At 33.6% G+C, this 25,284-nt stretch overlaps 1 protein-coding gene and 1 non-coding gene across 2 annotated transcripts; one reads left to right on the forward strand and one right to left on the reverse strand.

Moving 5' to 3' along the window:
- Positions 1-8,741: 8,741 nt before the first annotated feature.
- TRNAN-GUU lies at positions 8,742-8,815 on the reverse strand. Its single transcript has one exon. It is a non-coding gene; the product is annotated as a tRNA-Asn (tRNA).
- Positions 8,816-14,507: 5,692 nt separating this feature from the next.
- On the forward strand, positions 14,508-21,958 carry LOC124942717. The gene is made up of 3 exons (XM_047483266.1): positions 14,508-15,283; positions 15,371-19,071; positions 21,554-21,958. The coding sequence occupies exons 1-2, from the start codon at positions 14,537-14,539 to the stop codon at positions 15,944-15,946; spliced, it is 1,323 nt and encodes a 440-aa protein (XP_047339222.1). The 5' UTR covers positions 14,508-14,536; the 3' UTR covers positions 15,947-19,071; positions 21,554-21,958.
- Positions 21,959-25,284: the final 3,326 nt, after the last annotated feature.

The raw sequence follows: 25,284 nt of genomic DNA on the forward strand, positions 1-25,284 counted from the left end.
AGCTTGCATATTTGGAAAAGCTATTTTTTCAATTTTTGAAGCCAAGAAAGCTAATTTCAATCCTGCTGAGAAAGGATTTGAAGTGGAAATAAAGGTGTTGAAAAAGTTGAACGACATCCTAGACAGTTATGTCTTTGTAGCTTCTCGATACATTCATGGCGCTGATTGCTCTGGCGCAGAACCTCTCAATGATGATGAAGTTACGGATATTCTAGATGCTGAGAATGATGATGATGAGCTAGATGATGCTCTCTTGATCGAATTGGAAATCTTTCTACCGAAGAGAGACGCATTCTAGATCAACCTATTCAGGAGATCCCTAATGAAGAAGAAGAAGTGATTGTCCAAAGCCTGAACAAGCTCTTGAGATAAATGAGGAAGAAGTTCTTTTGGAAGAAGTGATTGAGGATGCTATTCAAGCTCCTATTGAAGAAAATGAGATGTTGACCCCTGTTGCGAGAACAGAGGTTGTTCAAGAGAAAGTGGCCGAGGTTACTCAGCCAGAAACTGCCAGAACTGAGGGGGAACCCTCTAAAGAGAAGGTCGATGAAGAAGAAAGTTCCTCATTTAAGGAGGAATAGGATCAACAAGAAACTTTTGTTAAGCCCCGTCTATTTCCCGACACCATTGTGGGAAATGTTCACGAAAATATCAATAATCCCATTCACTACTTTGGAAATCTGCTTGAGAGATTTCAGAGAGCTGAAGAAGAAATTGAAGAAGAAGAGTGAGATGAAGCTGCTAGAAAAGCTGAAATGAATCAACCGGAGCAATCCTTGCAGATTCATACAAACTTTGAGCCAATTCAGAGCATGGCAGCAGAGTCTGAAAAAATCTCATCTCATGAAGAGTCATCTGCCGGAGGAAACAAGGTGTTAAAATCTATGAGGTCCATGCTCTCATCGATTCAGAAAACCATGTCACATGCCCTAAACTCAAAGGAAGAAGAAAGAGAGAGCTTTAACAAGATTTTCAAAGTTCTCACTGAGTTGGATAACACTTTGAAGAAGAACACATATGAGACTCACATCGCAAATGTAAACTTTTCAAAGTTTGAAAAATAACTTGTCAATCGTCAAACCGAATTATTGGATATTGAAAGGCAAATCAATGATGAACGCCACAAGGAAACCATGGAAGAATTCAGTCTGGTGAAGAATCAGATGGTGGAAATTCAGGGTTGTTTGAGCAGGAATGATAATGAACGTCAGGAATTTGCTGACTCCATTGCTAGAAAGTTTCAAGCAATGCAATGGCCAATGCTGAAGGTGCTCAATCTCGACCCGTTCAAGGCGAGTCAAGTAGAAGAAACGATGGTGTGTCAACCGGCACTAGATCCAAGCGAGCCCCAAGCACAGATGTAAATCCTAGGCTAGCCAAGAGAGGTGGAGGTCGAAGTGGTGGTGGCCGGAGTAGGCTATCCAATGCTGATCAAGGCGGTCGTGCCAGTGGTGGTGAACGCGGTGGAAGATCAAGTGCAGGAGCTCGTGGTGGTCGCGGATATCCTCCTTATCTCAACATGCTTCCCGGTCAAGAAATGAGTCCAACCGATCCTCGAGTTAAAAGGGAAGAACAATGATCTCTTTTCTTATACTTTTATCAAACAATGTTTCTTGGATGGTTTTTCGAATATTTGTTTTGGATGTATGATGTAAGTGAACAAGGGTTTTGTTTATATATACGATGAATGCATATTTTGGTATATGTATGTAGGTTTCCAATTTTTTCATCAAAAATGGGGAAATTGTTGGGTCAAATTATTTTGACTAAGTGTTGAAATAATTTAACCACTGAGATTTTGATGATGAAATGACCTATGAGTTTTGATGCAGGTGTATTGAAACAATATTTCATAAGACTTGGCTCTAATTAGGGTCATTAGACCAATTTTGGCATTCAATGCATAGAATTAGACGTACAGTCTAACTCATCAGAGTTAGACGTGTAGTTTAATGAATGCATAGAATTAGACATACGTCTAATATATTTGGAATTAGACGTACAGTCTAACTCATCGGAGTTAGACGTGTAGTCTAATGAATTTAAAGAATTAGACGTAAGTCTAATGAATACACGGAATTAGACGTACAGTCTAACTCATCGGAGTTAAACGTGTAGTCTAATAGATTTACAATTAGACGGATAGTCTAATTTGTTCGGAATTAGACGTGTGGTCTAATTAGTGAAAGTTAGACGTGCGTCTAACTCCTTCAGACAAGTCTGAGGTAGAACCGAAATTAAACGTGTAGTCTAACTCAGTGGAGTTAGACGTACCGTCTAATGGTTATTGGATAATTAGACGTGTGATCTAATTAGTGAAAGTTAGACGTGCGTCTAACACCTTCAGACAAGTCTGAGGTAGAACCGGAATTAGACGTGTAGTCTAACTCAGTGAAGTTAGACGTACCGTCTAATGGTTATTGGATAATTAGACGTGTGGTCTAATTAGTGAAAATTAGACGTTCGTCTAACTCCTTCAGACAAGTCTGAGGTAGAACCGGAATTAGACGTGTAGTCTAACTCAGTGGAGTTAGACGTACCGTCTAATGGTTATTGGATAACTAGACGTGTGGTTTAATTAGTGAAAGTTAGACGTGCATCTAACTCCTTCAGACAAGTCTGAGGTAGAACCGGAATTAGACGTGTAGTCTAACTCAGTGGAGTTAGACGTACCGTCTAATGGTTATTGGATAATTAGACATGTGGTCTAATTAGTGAAAGTTAGACGTGCGTCTAACTCCTTCAGACAAGTCTGAGGTAGAACCGGAATTAGACGTAACGTCTAATGGTTATTGTAATTAGACATAAGTCTAATTCTATTAGACCAAGCGGTCTAATAGACGTTATTATTTAAAGGAGATGTGTGATTTCATTAGTGTGATTTTACAATCCGTCTAACTGAAATACGTCTAATGCTTAATTTATGCAGTACGCTTGAATTTAGCATTTCACCTACCCACGTGCTATAGATGTACCCTACTCCTGCTCCACTTTCTAATGAAGATTAGTACAACATCTATATGCAACCAACCAAAGAATGCCACGTAAGAGAATTTTCCTCACATTACTTGTTTTGCAGGTACATCCCTGATGGAATATTTGGCGCACTACCAGTGATGTACGGTCACGATCCTTGTGCTCAGAACCTGCTGTGTACAATGGAGGCTTTCCAATGGAAGAGTGCAACATATCATTCTAAAAGATTCGACCGTTAGCTCCTGCTCAGTATTTAACAAACCTCAAGGACAACGGACAATCAACCTTACGAATTAGCCTAACACAACGAACAAACAATCTGATTTTGCAGAGAGAGAAACTACTCAACCATCTTGCTTACTGAACTCATACTGTGAAGCTGCTTTCTGATTGTACTGTGTGTGAATCAAGAGAGAGCTAGAATCAAAAACACCTTTAGCTGAGTGATATTCTTCATCTTGTAATTGAACAGAAAGTGTTTTGTTCAATAGTGAGCTAAGTGTGTGTGTAAACTGTATTTGATTCGAATCATATTATAGTGAATCCTTCCGGTGGTTGGAAGAAGGGGTGACGTATGAGAGTTTCTCCGAACATCCATAAACAAACTAATGTGTTCTTTATTTCTGTCATCTTTTCATATTTCATCTTGAGCTTCAAACCCAAGTAAACAATTCCGCCTTGAATCTGTTTCAAGTGTTTACAAGTGTTTGCGTAGAATAGAAAGCGAATTAAATCCCTAACACGATTTCTTTCAAACCGTTTTTCATAAGCCTTTATCCTTAGCCAAACCCCCGTCTCTATCGATAAAGTTGATCCTAGTAGTAGTTGGAGCAGATTGCATGCTTGTGTTTGTATCCTGCTGTTCTTTGATAACTTCTTCAACAATTCTTTCAATTTTTTGACGGATACTTCCTTGATTCCTTCCAACACAAAATCCCTAACTTCTTCAGATTTATTACTTTTGTTCTTTCCCTTCCCCATGATGGCAGAAACAGAGAAAAAGAATAGAGTAATTGCAGAAAACCTAAGAAATGATCATAGATAAACCGCAATCGAGGGAAAATTTCAGTGATGATTACAAATGCACAAGAAACCCTAGACTATAGAAACTTAATGGCTCACTTATGACGCAAGACAATATTGTGTCGTTCGTGCAGATCGGGATGTGCCGCCTGTGCCAATCGTGTCGCTTATGCCGATCACGCTTCCTTTGATTAATGGTGATTTCAGTGCCGATTTGATGACTTCCGACTCAAGGAAATATCGTATCACTTGTGACGATCGTGTCGTATGTGCCTATCGTGTCGCCATGCCGATCGTGTCGTGATGTGTTGCTTGTGCCGATCGCGCTTCCTTAAAAATCTCTAGTGTTTTTTCTCTCTTTCTAGGGTTTTCCCGAAATTTTATACTCAATATATTCTCTCCAATAACAATACATGACACAGTTATATTAGTGTCAGCACTAGCTTCTTAAAGTCAGATTGACAAAAAAAACTATGGAGGAAGAGATTGACGCAATAGAAAAAATGATATAGGGGAGTTATGTGATCTTCCTGTTCAACAAATGTCCTGGGGTGAAATGAGTGTTCAAGACCATGTTTAAAAAAATGGTGAAATAGACTAATATAAAGTGAGATTGGTTGTTAAAGGTTACAAGCAACAATATTGTATTGATTATAATCAAGTATTATCTCCAATAACAAGACATGACAAATTAGATTAGTGTTAGCACTATATACTTAATGTTTTTGGTCATTATATCAACTAGATGTCTAGTCAACATTTTTTGTGGTTATTTAAATGTGTTCATTGAGAAACCACTTAGATACTTGGATGATTGAGTACCAAACATTATTAAAAAGTGAATAAACTTAAAAAAAAAACACTTTATGGGTTGTAACAAACCATTCGAGCATGGTACAGTAGGATCAAAACATACTTACTAAGAATGGTTATGTAAAGTGACCTTATGAACATACTTCATTTATTAAAAAGGTATATTTGAGTATATTATTAGAAAAAATGTATTAAGTATTCTATACAATAACAAGACATGACACAATTAGATTAGTATTAACACTAGCTTCTTAATGTTCTTGGTCAATATATCAAATAGATGTCTAATCAATATTTTGTATGTATACTTAAATGAGTTTGTGTTTATTTAGCAGCAACTTAGATACTTGAAGACTGGACATGAATAAAAAAGTGTATAAACTGAAGAAATCACTTTATGGGTTAAAACAATTGTCACGGGCTCGGTCTTTCCACCAGCGATCTGTGCGGCACTAATTACGATCTTCGTGAGAATGAGTAACTAATTAGCCATACTTGAAGCAACACTCGATGTTTGTTTCAATAGACACAAGAACTCTAGAGAGAGAAAGTAAGCATTTACAAAAAGTAATATTATATTGCTTGAATACTTCATAAATAGAAGGTAATACATTTGAGGTATTTTAAAGACTTATTCCAACTACCACATTAATGATGCACTAATATAAGGCATTCCTTCCAACTGTCAATTAATAAAGTATTAATCTAGGGCATGCCTTCCAACTATCAATTAATAACATTAATATAGGTTATGCCTTCAAACTACCAATTAATGCCGCACTAATTTGGGGCATTTCATCAAATTATCCTAAGCCACCATCCTTCCAATGTTTGTAGCATATTCCTTGGGTTGGGCCTACTTAGACGAGTGGGCCTCCCCTTGGGCTAGGAAGATTAGGGCACCGTGACATTCTCCCTCACTCATTCCGGCAACATCCTCTTCGTGTCCCCCTTGTAGGTTTGGATGATGTCATTGAAATTCCATAACACTAATTCTAGTGTTGTCTTTTGGTAATTCTTTCCATTTCACAAAATATTCGACATAACTTGGATAGAAATCCCTTCTCAGTATGACTCGATGTGCCGGTATCTCTTCGGCTTCTTCCTAAGGTATGGTTGTGATTGTTGAGGGAGCTCTATTTGATTCACCTCTACTTGGATCTTCTTTATCTTCAGGATAAGACTTTAATAAATTCACGTGGAATGTGGGGTGCATCTCCAAATGTGATGGAGGTTTCAAGCGATAGGCTAGCTTTCTAACTTGTTTCTCCACAATGAAAGGGCCTTCGTATTGCCTCACAAGCCCCATGTGAACCTTGTATAATCGTCTCCCTTGATGGAGGAGGAGTTTTACCATCACTCTGTCTCCTTCGAATTCCATGTGTCTTCTCTTTTTGTCCGTCCATTTCTTCATTCTTTTGACAACCTTGGCGAATTCACCTTTCTCTTTCTTGACAAACAACTCCTTCAGTTGCCTCCCCTGCTCCTCTAATTTGGGAGGTTCCATGCGATAAAGGATTGTCGTCGATGGTTTAGTACCCTTCGACTAACTTTATTATGTGGTCCACATCTCTCTTAAGAGAGAGCTTCTTTAGTAATTCAGCAAGCATTACATCCTGAAATTTCTTTAGGAAATTCGTGACTTCTGGAGGTGTCTTCTCTTAGAACGCAGTTTTTTCATCTTCTTTCAAGGTAACAAGGAATGTTGGGTGGGCCTTCTTCACACCTTTTGAGAGTTGCATGGCAGAGAGCTTCCTAGCTTCTATATTGCTCTCTCTTATTAAAGGTATCATATAAATACTACTTTGCTCTATGATACACATAATATTGGAAAAGGAGAGTATGAAGGAATTTACCTTGTCGAAATCCTATGCCGAGGACTATTTTGTAGTCATCCAAGTCAACGATGGAAAAATACAAGAGGTCGGTCCACCCTCCCAAGTTGACCTTTACATTACGAGAAACTCCATAAGTTTCATTTGGTGTCGAATTGACTACTTTAAGCCATCTCTACTCTTAAGTGTACATGTTCCTCAGTCTTCCCGCCTCTTTTGCCTCTAGAAAGTTGTTGTTGGCTCCCATATCCAACAAAGCTTTAACCATGTGGTTTTCCACTTTTGTTTTTGCGAACAGTCGTCTTTTTTTCGCATATTTTGGCTCCTCAAACTTTGCTTTAACGACACTAAATAGGTGTAACGACCCCAATCGGGCCTCTTTATGAAGGCGTTCTTTCTCCTCCATCAATGCAGATAGCTTGTTCTTCGTAGAAAACTCTCCTACTTTGTGTGCCCCTCGCAAAAGAAGCTCTTTATCTAGGGTTTCTCTCCACTTTTCTCGTCCCGATCTCCTCCATCGTTGGGCTTGATAAACTTAAATAGGTCATCCTTGTTGTAGAAACGGTCTCCACCACTCTTCCCCTTGTCACTCCTATCGTGGGTCGACTTTGATTTGTCTTGCCTTCTAAGTTCAACAAGAGATTCAGTCACGACGATAGTGGTGTTTTGATCTTGAACACCACACCGTTCCAACTCTAGTTTTCCCCACATTTGTAGACCGCCAGTGAAGGAGAACAAGGCTTCATCGTCCGAGTAGTTAAGGATCTCAAGGAGGGTAGCGATGAACTCTTTGACATACTCCTTGATGCTCCCCCTATGTGAGAGTTTCTGCAACTTGGTCCTTGATTTCCGAATGGCATCTTCAGGATAGAACTACTTCTTGAGTTCCTCCTTAAAGTCTCCCCGAGTATTGATAGAACATATACCTCTTTCTATGTCATTACTCCTTTGCCTCAACCACATCATTGCAATTTCATTTAGGTATGTCGTGGCAGTATCTATTTTTTTCCTTTTACACTATGCTGAGTACTTTAAAGTACTGATCCAGACCCCATAAAAAGTTGTCGATCTCTTTTGCATTCCTCTCACTTAAATATTCTTTAGTTCTTAGAAGTCTATCCTTGTCGGATTAGGGACTCCTATAGACAAATGTCTGCACTCTTGTGTAACCCCCTTCTTGAGTACCACCACTTCTTCTCCAGTTGTTTGTAACTTGGATGTCATTCCCTTGAGCTTCTTGTTCAAGGTACTGATCTAAAAAAGGAGGGTCTGCTCCACAATCTGAGTTTTCTCTTGACATTTAGATAACTCCTTGTTCAAGGCACCTTGCATCCCTTCTCGGAGCTCGTCTCCTTCCTTCTCGATCTCGGTGATGTGTTCATCTAGGTCCCCGAAGTTATCTTGTCTGTTAGCCATAGTGAGTTTTACCTTCTCCAACCTAACGATAATGTCAATAATAACATCTCTTGATCTTCCCCTTTCTTTGGTAGTTTTGGATCCTCCCGCTTGAACCTTACGAGGGTTCCTAAGATTCTCTCTAATCGTATGAGGAAGTTTATCAACTTCATACATGACATTTGTAGTTGCACTTTCATTCGATTAGTTCATCATTTCGCTCTGTGGCTAAAAAATGTGGATATCCCTAGCCTCCTTTAGGTCATGAGTTCGAGTCCGTCAGACAACAAATTTTGTGTCTGGTTAAATGATTAAGTGTGTTTGCGGGATATGTGCTTAACCCGTATGGATTAGTCGCACTACAAAAGAGAATCATAACCCAACGTTCTAAAAAAAAGTAATTTGAGTATGGTATAGTAGGATCAAAACATACTTTATTAAGACTAGTTATATAAAGTGCCCTTATGAATATCTTTGTTTGTTAAAAATGTAAAACGCTTGAAGGAGGGCTTGAACCTAGATACTTGAAGACTGTACATGAATAAAAGGTGTATAAAGAAAGGGGTTAAAACTAGTCATTCGAGCATGGTATAGTAGGATCAAATATAAAACGCTAGAAGGAGGGCTTGAACCTCCGACCTTGTGGTTAACAGCCACACGCTCTAACCAGAGCATGGTATAGTAGAATCAAATATAAAACGCTAGAAGGAGGGCTTGAACCTCCGACCTTGTGGTTAACAGCCACACGCTCTAACCAACTGAGCTATTCCAGCTCTGGTCTTTAAATTTAAATCGGATAATATTAAAGATATAATTGATTGGATCAGTTATTGGTGTCTTGGATCAGTCTTAAACAAGTGAAAAGGTCAATAGTAAATTTGTCGTGATAAATAGTGAATCGAAACCGAATATTTTGGTAAAAGTATTGTATGTGAAGAAACCTTTGAAGTGACTTTTTCTAAAATCAAATTCAAATCAATCTAATTTAGTTTATAAAGTCAAAATCACTATAATAACATGAACACGAAATTCACCTAAAAAAATTGATACATAACATTTCATAGTTATCATATAAACAAACATGAAATACTCAAATCTCATGTAGACAACATATTCTTTGTCTTTAAGCTATCGCTAATATGTGAGATGGGTAGAAGGATGAATCTTTATACAATGATGAATGTGTGAAAATACGCAAAATGTGAGAATGTGTAATTCTTTAAATACTAACTAAAGATTATTGATTGTCACATATTTGAGTGTGCAAACATTTATATGCTAAAACTTTTAGAAGTGTTTGATTCTGTTAAGTTTGAAACAATAACCGAGTCTTTCGAGTTCTTTAATTCAAGAAACGGGTTCTTGATAGATGGGACCGATAGTGGAATTCAATATTTAAGCGCAGCGGACATAGAATGAGAAGAGAATTCGAGGTTAAGGAGAGAAAAGCCGAAGGTGAGAAGAGAAATACTACTAGAATACACTTAGTACTAGAATACACCTAGTAGTCCAAGATAGGGGTCCAAGACCGGGAGAATAAATTAGAGTAACAAGTTTCACAAACTTAAATTCATAGCACAAAAAGTGGGGTGGGCATCAGCATTTAAAGAGGCTGAATTATCTAAGAGTATTCGGTTACCAACTTGTTACAACAACTTTAAAAGAATAACAGAATTCGGTTTGAGAGAAATAAGAGAGAAAGAAAACAAAACAGAATTATTCAACAAAAAAACGTAAATCGGTCCTTATGCACCATAGGGCCGAGAAAAAAGGTGTCACAAATATTTTAGGACCGAAGCTTTGATGCGTAGGCCTAACGGGTTCTTTAAATTAATAATAAATAAATTAAATGTCTTAATAAGACATTATATCATGTTCATCACTTTAACTGTTTCATTTTCTAGTCCTAAAAACCCATCTCGCATAAAGAACATTTGTTTACTTCGCCTTCACGTACTTTTCTTTTTCTATTCCCCAGACCCTTCTCCCTCTCCCCTATCTTCACTGATCCCTCCACAGCCACTGTCTCCTCTGTTTCTTCCACCGCCATTCGCCTCGTTTTCTTTTTCATGGTCGCTTCTTCCACTTCATTTCCCCGGCCTCGGGTACAATTCTACACGCGCCGCCGTCTTTCTCCTCGGCCTCGGGTACAATTTTACACGCGCCGCCTTCTTTCTCAACCGTCTGGCTACCACCGTCAACGACCTCGCCCTCCCTTCGTTCATCCTCTCTTGTAGCACCTTTCGCTTCCCCTACTCCTCCCGACAGTTCTCAATAAAGAAGATTCAATAATTTTTTAATTTAAGTGTTGCAAACACTAAAATTTGACTTCTCAAATTTATAGAAAGTTTTCAAATAATCATGAGTACTTAAAAAAAATCCAAATATTATAGACTATTTAAAAATTTAGATAAATTAAATAATTATTTGGAAAAATGTTATAAAACAGTCGAGAAGTCAATGGACGGGGATATCTCAATTGATGTCTTCCGTTCAAAATGAACTTGATTTTTTCCCCTTTTGTTCGCAGTTTAGTGTAAAAGCAAATTCTTCAAATGGTTGACCATGCATTATTCATTAATCTGAAGTTAATTAAAATTCGGTCTAAAAATAAATTAAATATTTATTTTGGAAAAATATTGTATTCATTCATTTAAATTAATTAAAATTTGTTTAAAAAATAACTTAAATAATTATTTTGGAAAATTATTTTATCAACTAATTCCAAATTAATTAAAATTTTACCCAAAAATAAATTAAATAATTATTTTGAGAAAATGTTATATCCATTTATCCCAAAATAATTAAATTAAAGGCAAAAAATAAATTAAATAATTATTTAAGAAAAATATTGTATTTATTTATCCCAAAATAATTAAATTAAAGGTCAAAATAAATAAAATAATTATTTTGGGAAAATATTTTAACCATTTAAATCTTAAAATAATTAAAAATAAAACCATAAAATACTCGAGACAAAATAAAAAATAATAGGCAAAAGTAAAAATTGTATATATTAATTTTGTATATTTTGCCTGTAATAAAATTATAAGGCAAAGGGGCCAAATAGTGTCAAAGCTATTTAGCCCAAATCAAACAATGCATCAAGCTACTTAAACCAATCGATCAGCTAGTGCAGGAGGCTAACGACCCAAACTAACGGTCATGGCACAGAATGCTGCCTCATGGGACAATGACGGAACTCATAGACAACACCCAATGTGCGTTGGCAGTTGATTTTCGTCTTCTTCCTCGCGACGCCTAGATAAGAACCGTCTACTTCCTTGAATAATGTTTAAGTCCAACTTCATCATTATTCAACCAAAATAGAAAGATGAAGAAAGTAAATGATCATAGTAACTATATGATTATTTTCCCTACGTTTGTAGCTTGTCTTACTCGCCGAGAGGATAAAATTCGATCGAGCAAGTGGTAAGATCATTAATGGTTTTGTCCAAATTCGAATCGACCTAGGCTATCAACTAACTAAGACGACTATAAAAGAGATCCTTGACTACTATAATAGTAGTAAATATTAATAGCAAGTAATCCGATAGGTAATTAATTCTACTGTGAAGTTGAGGTGAATTCTTAGAAGCTAGAGGTGATAATATATTCCGTTTATCTAATTCTCCTAATCATAAACCATCAGTTATCTTAGTGGCCTACCACTAGTTAGGAAAGAAAGCTAAGCCCTAAGAAGCTTCCTCTATGAACCTTATCCACACAAGAAACTAAGAACATACAAAAGTCTTACATTATTATTGTAGTTCATATCATTAACAAATTTCAATTTTTTTACATTTTCATTCATGTGTTCTTAAATGTCGCATTATTATATAATTTCTTAATTGGAATTGGAATTTGATCTTGATATTGATTACAAGTTTTCTATCGATTTCATTCAATCAATTCAATCAAAATAAGAAACGACCAATTTTAATCTAAAATTTTTTTAAAATATAGTGAATGTTTTTTAGCTCCAACTCAAGAACGGTCACTTAGAAAGCTTCCTAACCCATTCTAAATGATTATCGAAATGTTTTCAAATTGATCTCGGGGAGTTTAAGGCTTGTTTTCCCAAATTAAAAGCCTTGAGTTTGAATTTTAAAAACTACCGAGATAAACAGATAGTCATGTTTCAATGGTTGGGTTAGGTTCTAATGAACCTAAGAAAGCTTTTGTTAAGCTTTGAATTTCAAATCAAAGCCTCGAAGATCAAAATTCATTTTTCCGATTAAAAATAATATTTTATGTTGGAGCTTTGTTGAGACTCTTACTAGTTGAACGACGACTTCGAGATACAGCTAAGTCAGGGACGAATCTATGTAGGGGCTCGGGTGGGCTGAAGCACACCCCGAAAAAAATAAAGTTTTTTTTTTTTACAGTAAAAATATGACATTACCCTTAATTTCTTAAAAAAATTAATATAATTCATTTTTTTTTTATCTAATTATTAAAAAAATGGTAAATTTTTACTTTATATATTTGTTTTTTTCAAAATTTTCTCATTATTATTTTAAGCCCACCTTAAATTTTTTTAAGCCTACCCTAGTTCGAAATCCTGAGTCCGTCCCTACAACTAACATGTTCTAAAATGTTCTAAATGGGGGAGACAAAGTTCTCCACGTACTTGGATTCGTAATTAGAGCCTCCTAGACAAAGACCCAAGCCAACAATTTTGGTGTGGTTGGAGGTTGAAGTTGAACTCGGCAAAAACTCGGCCTCCAAGGCCTAAGTCGATCGCACCTTGCCTGGTCCACCCGTGTATGTCTCGCCCTATGTTGACTAAAGCCAAACCGCATTGAACCCGACCCAGACCGTGTCCAAATCGGCCTAGATAGCTCTTAAACTATGCCACTTCGATGGACGATCCACCTAGCGTCCTTCTAGCCCACTCTAGGGCCTCATTGTTTTCACTCCCTGAGTTTTAAATGTTTTTGTAACTTTAAAGTCACTCAACTATTTTTAAAAAATCCAAATAAAGAAAAAACGTCTTTATATATATTATTATAGACTCGTTTGAATTTATTTCTTAAATCTAACTTTTTTTAATTAATATTTCTATTATATTATTCTCAACAGTTTTTAAAATCAATCGCATCGACATTTATTTTAATATTTAAAAATTTAAAATGTCAAATCTAAATAAATGTATAGAATTTGGAAAAAATAATTGGATAAATAAAATATAAAAATCTAATTTCTAAATAACCAAAAAAATTTATGAAGTAAAGATCGTTTTTGACGGACATATAAGACATAACGCGTAAGTCATTTCCCGAGTGTCGCCAAATACCGAGCTCAAAATAATCTCTGAAATTACGTTTATACGAGTAAAAGACACCCTTCGCATCACTTTTAATGATAACAAAAAAGATAGATGTCAAACAAGGAAAATATGATTTATCTGACCCATCTCCGCATAAATAACATAACATTTAACATAAAATCTTAACATTATCATCATCTTGATGTTTAGTTTGACGAATGCACCATTTGACATAGAATAATTAGTCCAATCAATGCACTCATTAGCGATAAACTTTCATCCTCGTTAACTTTAATAGTCCGACCTTGTGGTTAACAGCCACACGCTCTAACCAACTGAGCTATTCCAGCTTTTATTTATTTTTTTTTAAAATAAAATTTCTTAAATAAATATTTGATTAGATTAATTAAACCAAACATTTGTTTTAATTAATATTTTCTAGGTAAAGAAACCTATTCTAAAGTCATAAATACTATACTAACAAGAACACCAAATTGACCTAAAACAAATTGATATATAACATATCATAGTTATGATATGAACTAACGTTCAATACTCAAATCGAGACATATTGATCTAGAATTCTAGGAGAGATTTCTATTGCATACGAATTGGTTTGTAATAAGCTATCGGTATCAGTATCGGTATTGTATGAGACGAGTAAATGCAGTTGGGATGTTGTTACACGATTTTCTCTGTTCTTCAGATGAAGGAAAGGTCCACGACATAGGATTATATCTAGAATGGATTAATCAATGATGCTTGTGTCACATATTCTAGTGTACCAACAATTATATACTAACATTTTGAAAGTGTTTACATACGAAATTGTTAGTCTAAATGATGAGTTATTACACCACGATTATCTCAATTCACTTTAAGTAACATGTTAACTTCTTAAATTAAAAATAAAAATAAAATAAAAAATTAATATAATATTTAAGAGAATGATTAGGTGAGAGAATTTGGTGAAAGAATTTGATAAGGGAATGACGTGCCATAATCTTATTCGCTCAAAAAATCAAATAATTTCTCTCTTTTCTCACTTTCTTCCCACTTTTACATTTTCCAACCACAATAAAAGTGATGTCACGTCATTCCCTCACTAAATTCCCTCCCTCTATCTTAATAAATACCATCTCCATTGCTATTTCTTAATCACTTCCATTGTTTTATCATCTTAAAAATGTTCATATTCAAGGTCTTAAAAAACCCATCTCGCATGAAAAACCTCAGTTTACTCTTATTTTCATTACTCTTCTTTTACATAGTTTTCTTCCTTCATCACCATGACCCTTCTTCATCTTCCTCCTTTCATCTCCTCACTCATCCCTCCACAACCGCCATCTCCTCCGATTCTCCCACCGCCATCCGCCACCTTTTCTTTTCCATCGCCGCTTCATCCGCTTCCTTTCCCAACCGTAAATCCTACCTCCGCCTCTGGTATCGCCCCTCCCAAACCTCCAATTCCATACGCGCCGCCGTCTTTCTCGACCGTCCATCTACCACCGTCAACGATCCCACCCTCCCTCCGTTCATCATCTCCGGCAGCACCTCTCGTTTCCCCTACTCCTTCCCCCGAGGTTCCCGCGCCGCAATTCGAATCGCAAGAATCGTGAAGGAGGTTGTCGATCTTAACGTTTCTGGAGTTCGTTGGTACGTGTTTGGCGACGATGATACAGTGTTCATTGCAGATAATTTAGTAGCGACGCTGTCGAAGTATGACCATAATGAGTGGTACTATGTGGGAAGCAGTTCAGAGAGTTATGAGCAGAATCTGATTAATTCATTTGATATGGCCTTCGGTGGAGGTGGGTTTGCGATTAGCAGTTCTCTTGCTAGTGTTCTTTCTAGGGTTATTGATTCTTGCCTAATGAGATACCCTCATCTCTACGGGAGCGATTCTAGGGTTTTCTCTTGTTTGGCAGAGCTTGGCGTTGGATTAACTCACGAACCAGGGTTTCATCAGGTGAGATTATAAAAAAATATAAAAAAATCAGAAATTGATCTCTTATCATTTGATTATCATATTGTTGAGATTATCCATTTATTCTAGGTTGATGTTCGTGGAGATATCTCAGGGATGCTTTTGGGGCATCCTTTATCACCTTTACTGTCCCTTCACCATTTGGATTCTGTAAACCCTATATTTCCTAACATGACTAGGTCAGAAGCAATTGAACATCTATTCAAAGGTGTAAATGTTGATCCAAGCAGTGTTCTTCAGCAAACTGTTTGTTATGATCGGACAAATTCTTTGACGATTTTGGTTTCATGGGGTTATGCTGTTCATGTGTTTGATGGTAATGTTCTTCTCCCGAATCTTCTTCATTTGAGGAGAACGTTTAGACCATGGAGGAGAAATAGGTCATTTGCATCAAACCTATATATGTTCAAGACAGTCGATGATTTCCCAAGTGATCCATGTTTACGGCCTGCTGTGTTTTTCATGAGAAGTGTTTCTTTAGATTTTGGAAATGTTTCGAGTGTCTACACGAGATATAACATTGGGAATTGCTCGATAAGAAGAAAAATCGACGGTTTAGAATGGCTGAGAGTTGTTTCACAAAGTGGGCATAGAGTGGTACAACATAGTTTCATAAAATTCTTGAAGACATTTGTTTTCTTTTAATTGTTGGCATTGACTTGTGATTCTTTGTTTCAGATAAAGCCTATTCGAAGAAAGTGTTGTGATGTTTTATCGTCTAGGAGTCGTAAATCGAAGGTGATTCGCATTAGAGAATGCGCGGAGGAAGAAATTATCGCAATGCATGTGTAGGAGGAGGAGGAGGAGGTGGTTTTTGTAATTTACTATACATTGTGGCTTTTCAGACAGATACATACCGGTAACTAGTAACAGGTAATTAATTATGTAAAAATAGACATGAAAAAGCTTATTTATTTATCTTTTATCTAATGCTTAAGGGAGTAGTTTCCAGCTTTTTATCTTCAAGAAATATTCCCTCCATTATTATATCAAGTACATCCTTATGGCCACTTCCAGCAATTTCACTTGCCAAAAGCAACTGCAATTTCATCTCTCAAATGGAGAAAATGATAAAGGAACAAATTTATTTGGGATCTGAAACCTGTTCCTATAGCTTTTTTCATTATTTGTTCTGGAAACAGCAACATTTTATTAGTAATCTAAGAAAAGTTTATAACTTAAACTTGAAATGGAGAGCAAAGTAGGCTTTTGCCTCCAACACATCAAAAACTAAAGAAAAATTCAATTGAATTTGAATTAAAACTTGAATACATTTTGAAGCAAACACTACATAATGCATAACAAAATTATCTTCTCTCATGATTAATATTCTCCATTACTTGTTTACTATCATTGTTATACTCTTTGCAAATGAGTCAATAACGTATTTGGGATCCTCATCCATGTATTGAAAAGGGCACTAAGGTTGGCATTCGCATCAACCTCTTTTCTTTTCTTTTATCTTTTGAAAAGACTATTGAATTTATTTCTCTCCAAATATCTTAGACCAAATGCATAACAAAACAACGGTGAGCCCTTGCCCACCCTTTGTTTAATAGAGTAAATGAATGGACCATTACATCATCCCTTTTTCAAATAGAGTAAGAGAATGCACAATTACACATGCTATGGTCCATAGTTTCAACCTGAATCATGTAAAAAAGACACTTGACATTATATGTATAAATTTACTTAGCTAGTCCTTTATCATCAATCTTTCTTGAATTGATGCCTCGGGCTTTTGTTGACTACACAACTTTCCACCCAGCAATCTCAACACCTCTGACACTAAATAAAACTCACGCATTGCTTGTAGTAAATGAGTCTTTCACTACTTGTGAGGAAAGAATACCATATTTTCAAATTTCCTTGAAAATATTTGTCATATTTACATCCTACCTTAAAATATACTGTTTGGGCAACCCATCTTAATTCTTTTTGTGAAATTTGCAACCCATGGATGAAATCTTCCTACCCAGTTAAACTCTTGCCATACCAAAATCAAACGGAACCCATCTTTTTCACTTCTTCTCTTAGATGTCTACTCTTTCTTATCTTTACAGAACCCAATTCACTCTTTTTCTTCTCCTTTCTTACGACCCACCATTTCAAGATTGTCGTTAGCCCTAGCCTTAGTCGGGCCTTCTCTGAGAACCCTCTTTTGGTCCTTCCTGCTCCCGTGACGCTGAAACCGCTCGAGAAGTCTCCTTTTGTGACCAAGATAGCCTATCCCTATCCCTATCCCTATCCCTATCCCTAGACTTCGCCTTCAATAGAGTTCAGCGATTGCGTTTCAGATTTCTTGTTCTTTCTTCTTTCTTGATGATTGATTATGATGTGATGTCGATCTTGAGCTACTTACTATTTCAGTTGGTTTCACTTTCTTCTGATTGACTGGATTCATGAAGCTAAAAAAATTCAGCTACTTTAATCTTTTTGTTATGTGAATTGACTGAATTCTGTTCCTAGTATTATAATTTTATGTAGTTTGATGTTATTGAATAAACCTCACTTAATCTGGATGATTTATTAAGTTGGAGAACAAACATACCCATTTTCTGCATTAATCTGCGTTAATCTGTTCCTTCGGAAGAAAGACCTGGTTGGAGCTGCAGAATGCCTTTTCTTTCTGCTATTTTTTATTCTGATAAATTTCTTGTCTTTGTTACTACCCAAAAATATCCCTCAACAAACTTTTTTTTTTTGAGAAAATATTAGTCATTTCATTAAAAGAAGACAAGAGAAAACAAAGAAATGAAAGACATGCCCTTAAGATCACAGTTCAAACACAAAGAAAAGAAAAACATTCAACACATTTCATGTCTTACATTCAAATAAAACTTCTCATTTTAAAACCTCGTTCCAAAGTCCCATTTCTATAAATCTGATTGCTGTTGATGCCCCATTCTTGGCATAGTAACCAATTGTGAAGTCTGTTTGGAACATTTCTCCAACAACCGATGAAATCCCTCCCTACTTTATTCATTGCCTTCCAGATTGCCTCTTCCTCCCTTCTAACTCTAGGAAAAAACCCTTCATTTCGCTCACTCCAGATTTAAAACACATGAATCCAAAAGTTCTCAACTTTAAACTCTTGAATCATCCAGCCTTTGATTTCATTCCATTTCCCTGGTGCACCATCAATCATCATGCATTTGAGTAGCCTTTTCCAAATAGGTTTGTGACAGCACAATTACAATCAAGATCTTCCCAAGTTTCTATATCCTTTTCACAAAGAACACAATTAGGATCTTGAACTTACTCATTCTGCCTTTAGTCATCATTCGTGATTCGCCCATGAAAAGCTATCCAAAGAATAATTCTATGTCTTGGAACAATCTTAGAAGACCATGCAAATTTAGCCCTCAACAAACTTAAACAGCACCATAAAGAACATCACTGGACATCCACACAGTTATCCATAAAGAACATCCACACAGTGTCAACCAATTGTGCTCTTTTCCAGAGGGTACGACTGCTATGGGTCTTCCAGTTGCAACAGGGGCATATTTGTATATGGTGATATTTGTAAGTATGTAGATGAATAGACTTATTTTTATTTTTATCTTAGAAGACCATGCAAATTTAGCTCTCAACAAACTTAAACAGCACCATAAAGAACATCACTGGACTTCCTCACAGTTTTCCATAAAGAACATTCACCGAACATCCACAAAGTGTCAACCAATTGTGCTCTCTTCCAGAGGGTACGATTGCTATGGGTCGGTCTTCCAGTTGCAACAGGGGCATATTTGTATACGGTGATATTTGTAAGTATGTAGATGAATAGACTTATTTTTATGTTTAGTTTGTGTTTGAGTTTGTTAGCTTGTGCAAGGCCTTAGGTTGAAACTACTAATTTGAAAATAATGTTTGGAAAATTTGAATAGTATAGAGTCAACATTCTGGTAGTAGACATTGGATTAGAAGACTTACAGAATTAGATTTTAGGTTGATATTGTCTGCTGTAGTATTCTGAAGGGTCACTTCTTTATGGGTTAATTTATCTTTTATTCTATGATGTGTCTGTGTGTATGCTTTTTTACTGAACTTCAATGATTTGTGTTTATGGGTAAAAAGGTTTTGATATTTACTTATTTTGGTAAGCCTACATAATTCATCTAGTTTATGACATCTATAAGCAAAAAACAAATGACAGGTTCATGTTCAAGTCATAATACCCTTACTTACAGACTTAAAAAACAAGTTATTTGAAATTTATCTTTCTGCCTTTACCCTTACAGCTTCTTATTCATTTAGTTTCATTTAGAAAACAACAGCCATTTTTTCTTTCAGTCTTTGACCCCTAAAATTGTATCAAGGCCGATATTAGGATTGCAGAATTACTATTAGGAAAAAAGTTCTCGTCTAGCCGTATGTACTTGTACAATTAGCTCAATTAGACGTATGAACTAATAAAAGTTTATTTAGGCGCATGTACTCTTAAAAATTGGCTCATCTAGCCTCTGTTAGTAAACTAATAAACTCTGTTAATTTTATTTTAAATTTTTAATATTTATTATTTAAATATTCATTTTTTTCTCTCTTTCTTCTTTATTAATTATATTTTTCTTCTGTCTTTTTATCTTCTTTATTTTACCTCTTTTCATCTTCTTTCTCTCATCTCCGTTCTTTTCCCCCTTTTCATCTTCCTTTTCTCCATCTTCTTTCTTTTCCCTCTTTTCATCTTCTTTCTCAATCAGTTTTCTTTCGATTCAAAGAAGTTTTGCTCAACCAAAGAAGTTTGTTCAACCAAAGAAGCTCGTTCAATCCTCTATTTGCGACTTCAAAGGTTAGTTATCATTCTCCCACTTTAGTGTTTATGTTCAAACTCTACCATTTTCTTTGTGTGCTTACTAAAACTTTAATTCTAAAGCTTCACTCATGTTTATGACTAGTTTGTGTTTATGTTAAAATATTTATAATTGTTTTGTTGATAATTATGACAGAAAATTAAGGTTAAAAATGATAGAACATGATGAATCGCCTTTACAATTAGGATGTGAATCAGAAGTGCCTCAATTGGATTTGTCTATAATGGATTGGGATAAGGCTAGCGAAGGGTTTGAGATCTTTTAGATGTATTTGAGAAATTATTTTTGGAGGTTTTGTGAAGAGTTTGTTCTATTGTAATAGGCCTTCTACTTTTGAGAAAAGTATTTAACAATTTTTTTTTTTTTTAATTTTGTTCTACTATAATGTTTTGAGAAGGGTTTGTTTAATTGTAACATGTCTTCTAATTTTGTGAAAAAGATTTAACAACTTGTTTGTGATTTTTTTCTTAATATAAACAAAAATGAAATTAATAGTCTTTATGTTTAATCTTTGATTTATGATTTATATTTTTTAATAGAATTAAATATTATAGTAAATAATAAACAATTTTATACATAATATTATGTTATATAAAAAAAAGTAAAATAGTAGAAAAAAATACTCAAATAACAAAAAATAATAATAAAAAGAGATAAATGGATTAATTAATTAATTAATAAAAAAAGAAATAGTAAAAGGAGATAAATAGATTAATTAATTAATAAAGAAGAAAGAGAGAGAAAAATGAATATTTAAATAATAAATATTAAAAATTTTAAAAAAATTTAACAGAGTTTACTATAGAGGTTAAATGAGCCAATTTTTAAAAGTACATACGCTTAAATGAACTTTTAATAGTTTCATACGTCTAATGAACTTGTAATAGTTCATACGTCTAATTGAGCTAGTTGTACAAGTACATACGGTTTCAATAGTTCATACGGTTTTAATAGTTCATACGTCTAATTGAGCTAGTTTTACAAGTACATACGGCTAGACAAGTTTTTTTCCTTATTATTATACTTGGGATTTGGTAATGCCCTAGGTTAGATATTAGCATATCTGATGGAGTCAGAGAAGCTAGGATTGTTAAAAGATTTATGATCGCATTTTTATCATATCAAAGTGTTGTGTAATGTTTCCACTTGTTTCTGCAATCATAAATGAAAAATTAATTTGCTTATTATGGTCTTCTCCTTACAGTTATGACTAATTTTCTTTGCATTGATTCAGGTCATTGTTCCATCTTTGGCTTCAGTATACAATAAGTATGCTTTAAAGATCTATTTTGACACTAGCATTTACCTTCAGGCAAGTTCAAGGCCTTTGTAGAACTGTGCATCTATACATCAATTTGCGATTTATCTGAATCTGTCTCTTACTCTCTTCCCTTGAACACTCTACTGGTATTAACTGGGAACTCTGCATTTTCTGCAGAATTTGTTTCTTTATGGCTATGGTGCAATCTTCAACTTCTTGGCTGCGACCACCAATATCACAATTTTAGTGCATTCATTTGCCAAAACTCTTTTAGATATCCTAAACTAAGCATCGAAATTCTCTTCAGGTCTTGAGAGCTTGGATATCCTGAAAGGGACATTCGAGGGTAATAATGCTGCACAAGGGATTCTGTTATCATTCTTTTTCAATTATGCAGGTCTGTATTCTAATCTATTAGTTCAGACATGTTTCGTCTTCATTTCTGCCAATGCTTTTATTTGTTTAAGACAAGAATTGTAGTTTTAATTAAAATTCATAGAACAGTCCTTTTGTAAAAGGTCATTTGATTACAAAATACAGCAAAGAACAAAATACACAAGAAGTAGGAAAAAGAAAATTAAGTAACATACACTAAAACAAACCGGCCTTTTGAATTCCTTAGTAGCTTATATATGAATTTTACTTCCTTTTCTCCTTTTATAGGATTCTTTCTTTATGTTTACATTCCATCCTTTTAAAGGATTCATTCTTTCTTTTAGTTTTATCAAACACAAGGGATATGAAGCATTTGTGACAACGTCTAATAAATATTCTCTCAACAGTTACACTTAAACACTGTCTCCATTTGAGGTATTAATATAATTTAAAATTTCGAGTTAACTTTTAAAATTTTACGATTTTAGATAAAGTTTATGAGTCTGATTTTAAATAAATTTTTAAATATGTAAACTCTTACGATTTTAAATTTTCGATAATACGATTTTACGAGTTTATAAATAATTTTGATTTTACAAGTTTATACGATTTTACATTAAAAATAAATAAATTTATATTTATAAATTAAAAAAAACCATATTACTTATTCAAATAAATAAATTAATATTATTAATTTGTAAATATAATTTTTTTATAGGGTTATTTATTTTTATTATTATTTTATTAATTTTTTTATTTAAATATATAAAAATTTAAAATTGATTCTATAAAAATTATTTAATTATATATATAAATAATAATAATATATAACTAGTATTTTTTAAATTAAACTTTTATGATTTCATTTAAACTTTAGAGTTTATAATTGGCCAACGATTTTATATGTACTCTCGATTTTAAGAGCTTTATACCATTATAATTATAAAGTCTATTCTTACGATTTATAAGGTAGGATAGTTTCACTAATGCAAATTTTCCTGCTCATGTGTGTCGTCTTTATAAGTTAATTTTTGGTCCTAGACAATCTCCCCAGGCAAAGCATACTATTTGTGAACATCACTTCTTGGCTCGATTTTTGTAAGTTAAAGTTAAATATGTCACTTTTTCTATTTTTTATATTGTATTAATTCATTTGATTATGTCGAAACCACGTATAAGTTATTTATCTCAGTCCAAATATATCGTTGATCATTTTGTCGGGAAATTACGATAATAACATAATTTTTGTAAACTAAATAACACAAAAGATTTAATAAGGTTCAACCTATATCCTCGCTCTAAACAATAAGTCCAAACTTAAACATATATTATTTTTAACACTTCTCACAAGATTTGACATGAACAAGGCAAGATACTTCGCACACTAATATCATTATCTAATCCAATAGAAAATGAGCAACAACTTTCAAAATTCTTCTAGCTAATTTATAGAACTGATTTTTTAATATATATATATATATATATATATATATATATATATATATATATATAATTATATATTTGAGATTAATCTGATTTTTTTTTTTAATAAAAATAGTTAAAATTGAGTTTTACTTCAAAATCTTTTTGCAAGTATTTTTTTTTTTAAATAATTTTTATGAATTTCTCAATATTTTAGTCCTATATATAAATAACCTTTTACTTCTCAAAGAAAGTCATCGTAATTTCTTAATATTTTAGTTATATGCGTGTTCTTAGTGTTTGGAATATATATCAAAATAAGACATTACAGTAGAATTTACTAGATTTGAAAATATAAAATCATTTATAATAGATTATATATTTATATTTTTAATTAAATCTCGTTCAATATAGAATCTCAAATACTTGTCAATGTTAAATATCAAGTTTATAATATATCAATTCATATTTTAAATTAATAATATATTAGTTTGTAAAATCTTTAATAAAATTGCATATGAAACTGGTAGATATCATTTAATATTTAATAGAATGAAGTCACTTTATATATTAAAAACATTAAAGTGATAATACTATTCAAGTTAATTGGACATCTAATCAATGAAGATAAGGAACATCAATTTTATTTGAACAAAATATTTACTTTAATAAACAATTTCTCCACACTTTTGAATGCTACTATTAGAAACAAATGTAATAACAACAGTCAAAATATTTTGAGATTTTTTCTTTAAAGAAATTGACAAAGTAGATTTGTTTTTCTCATAATTTTTTTGCATTAAAATGAAAACAAATTCAAATCTTGTCTTATTTTTGTAAATCTTATCAATTTATATTTAACTCTTTCTTTTGGAGAGTGAATTTTAAGATAAATTCAAACTATTTAGTTTAGTCAAGTGAATATTTTATCGAACAACAACACTGAAATGATAGAAAATAGAAACAAAAATTAAAAATTTCTTTGAACAGAAAAAATTAAATAATACTCACAAGATAAAGTTTTAAAATAAATAAAAATAATTAAGACGAATTTAGATAAAATTAAGTAGGAAATAGTTAATTAATTAATAGAGATTATTGTAGGGAAGTAGTGGTGGAAGGATTTGGACATGGCAGCAGGAGCAATGAGCATATTGATTTTATTATATTTGATTGTCTGGACTTATCATCTTTATCTCGTTTTACATTGGGATATATTTTTACTACCTCCCCGATCAGTTTATAATTTGGAGGTCTCGTTTTCCAATGGGAATATTATGTTACTACCCTCCCGATCAATTTATAGTTTTGGATAGACAAAGTTTATACTATAATTTAAAATATTGATAAAATTATATTTGGTTTTATATAATATATTAAAAATTTATATTATTATAAAAAATTAAAATTCTTACAAAATATGAAAGTATAACTATTAAAATTTTATATATTCAATTTATAAATTTTAAATAATTATTTTAAATAAATAAATTTAAGATAATTAAAATCAAGGTCAAATTATGATTAAATAATTAATTTATTAATTAAATTCCAATTAATTAAAATAAAGACCGGGAAAAATAAAAGAATTTGAGATAAATGTTATATTCATTTTATCTCAAATTAATTTTAAGAGAGCTTCAAAAAATTAAAATAAATAATTTTAGATAAATGTTATAATTATTTTATCCTAAATTAACTATTTATAAAGCCCTAAAATATAAAAAAAAAACAAATAAATAAATAGACAAAATATATAATATGTCTACTAAAAATATTTTATGTACTTTGTAGATTAAAAATGGAACCAAATGAAATTGAAAAAAAAATCAATTTCAAACAAAATATGGAAAAGGGTTATTATCCAGTGCAACCGAATATAAGAGAAACGACTACACCAAACCACATAATCATCAGATGAACGCTCAAATCTCATCCAACGCACAACAGCTAGCCGCGTTGCCCGATGTAACGGAAGAAAGACGCGTTCGCGAAGTAGCAGATTTACTAACGCGCGCCTCAATGCCGTTAGCATAGACGCGAACGGAACGCCCACCATAGATGGAACGTCTAGGCGTTCGCGCTTTGGACAAAAATGATGTCGTTTCAAG

This window comes from Impatiens glandulifera, chromosome 6 (genome assembly GCF_907164915.1).
Source record: "Impatiens glandulifera chromosome 6, dImpGla2.1, whole genome shotgun sequence".
NCBI classification, from domain to species: domain Eukaryota; kingdom Viridiplantae; phylum Streptophyta; class Magnoliopsida; order Ericales; family Balsaminaceae; genus Impatiens; species Impatiens glandulifera.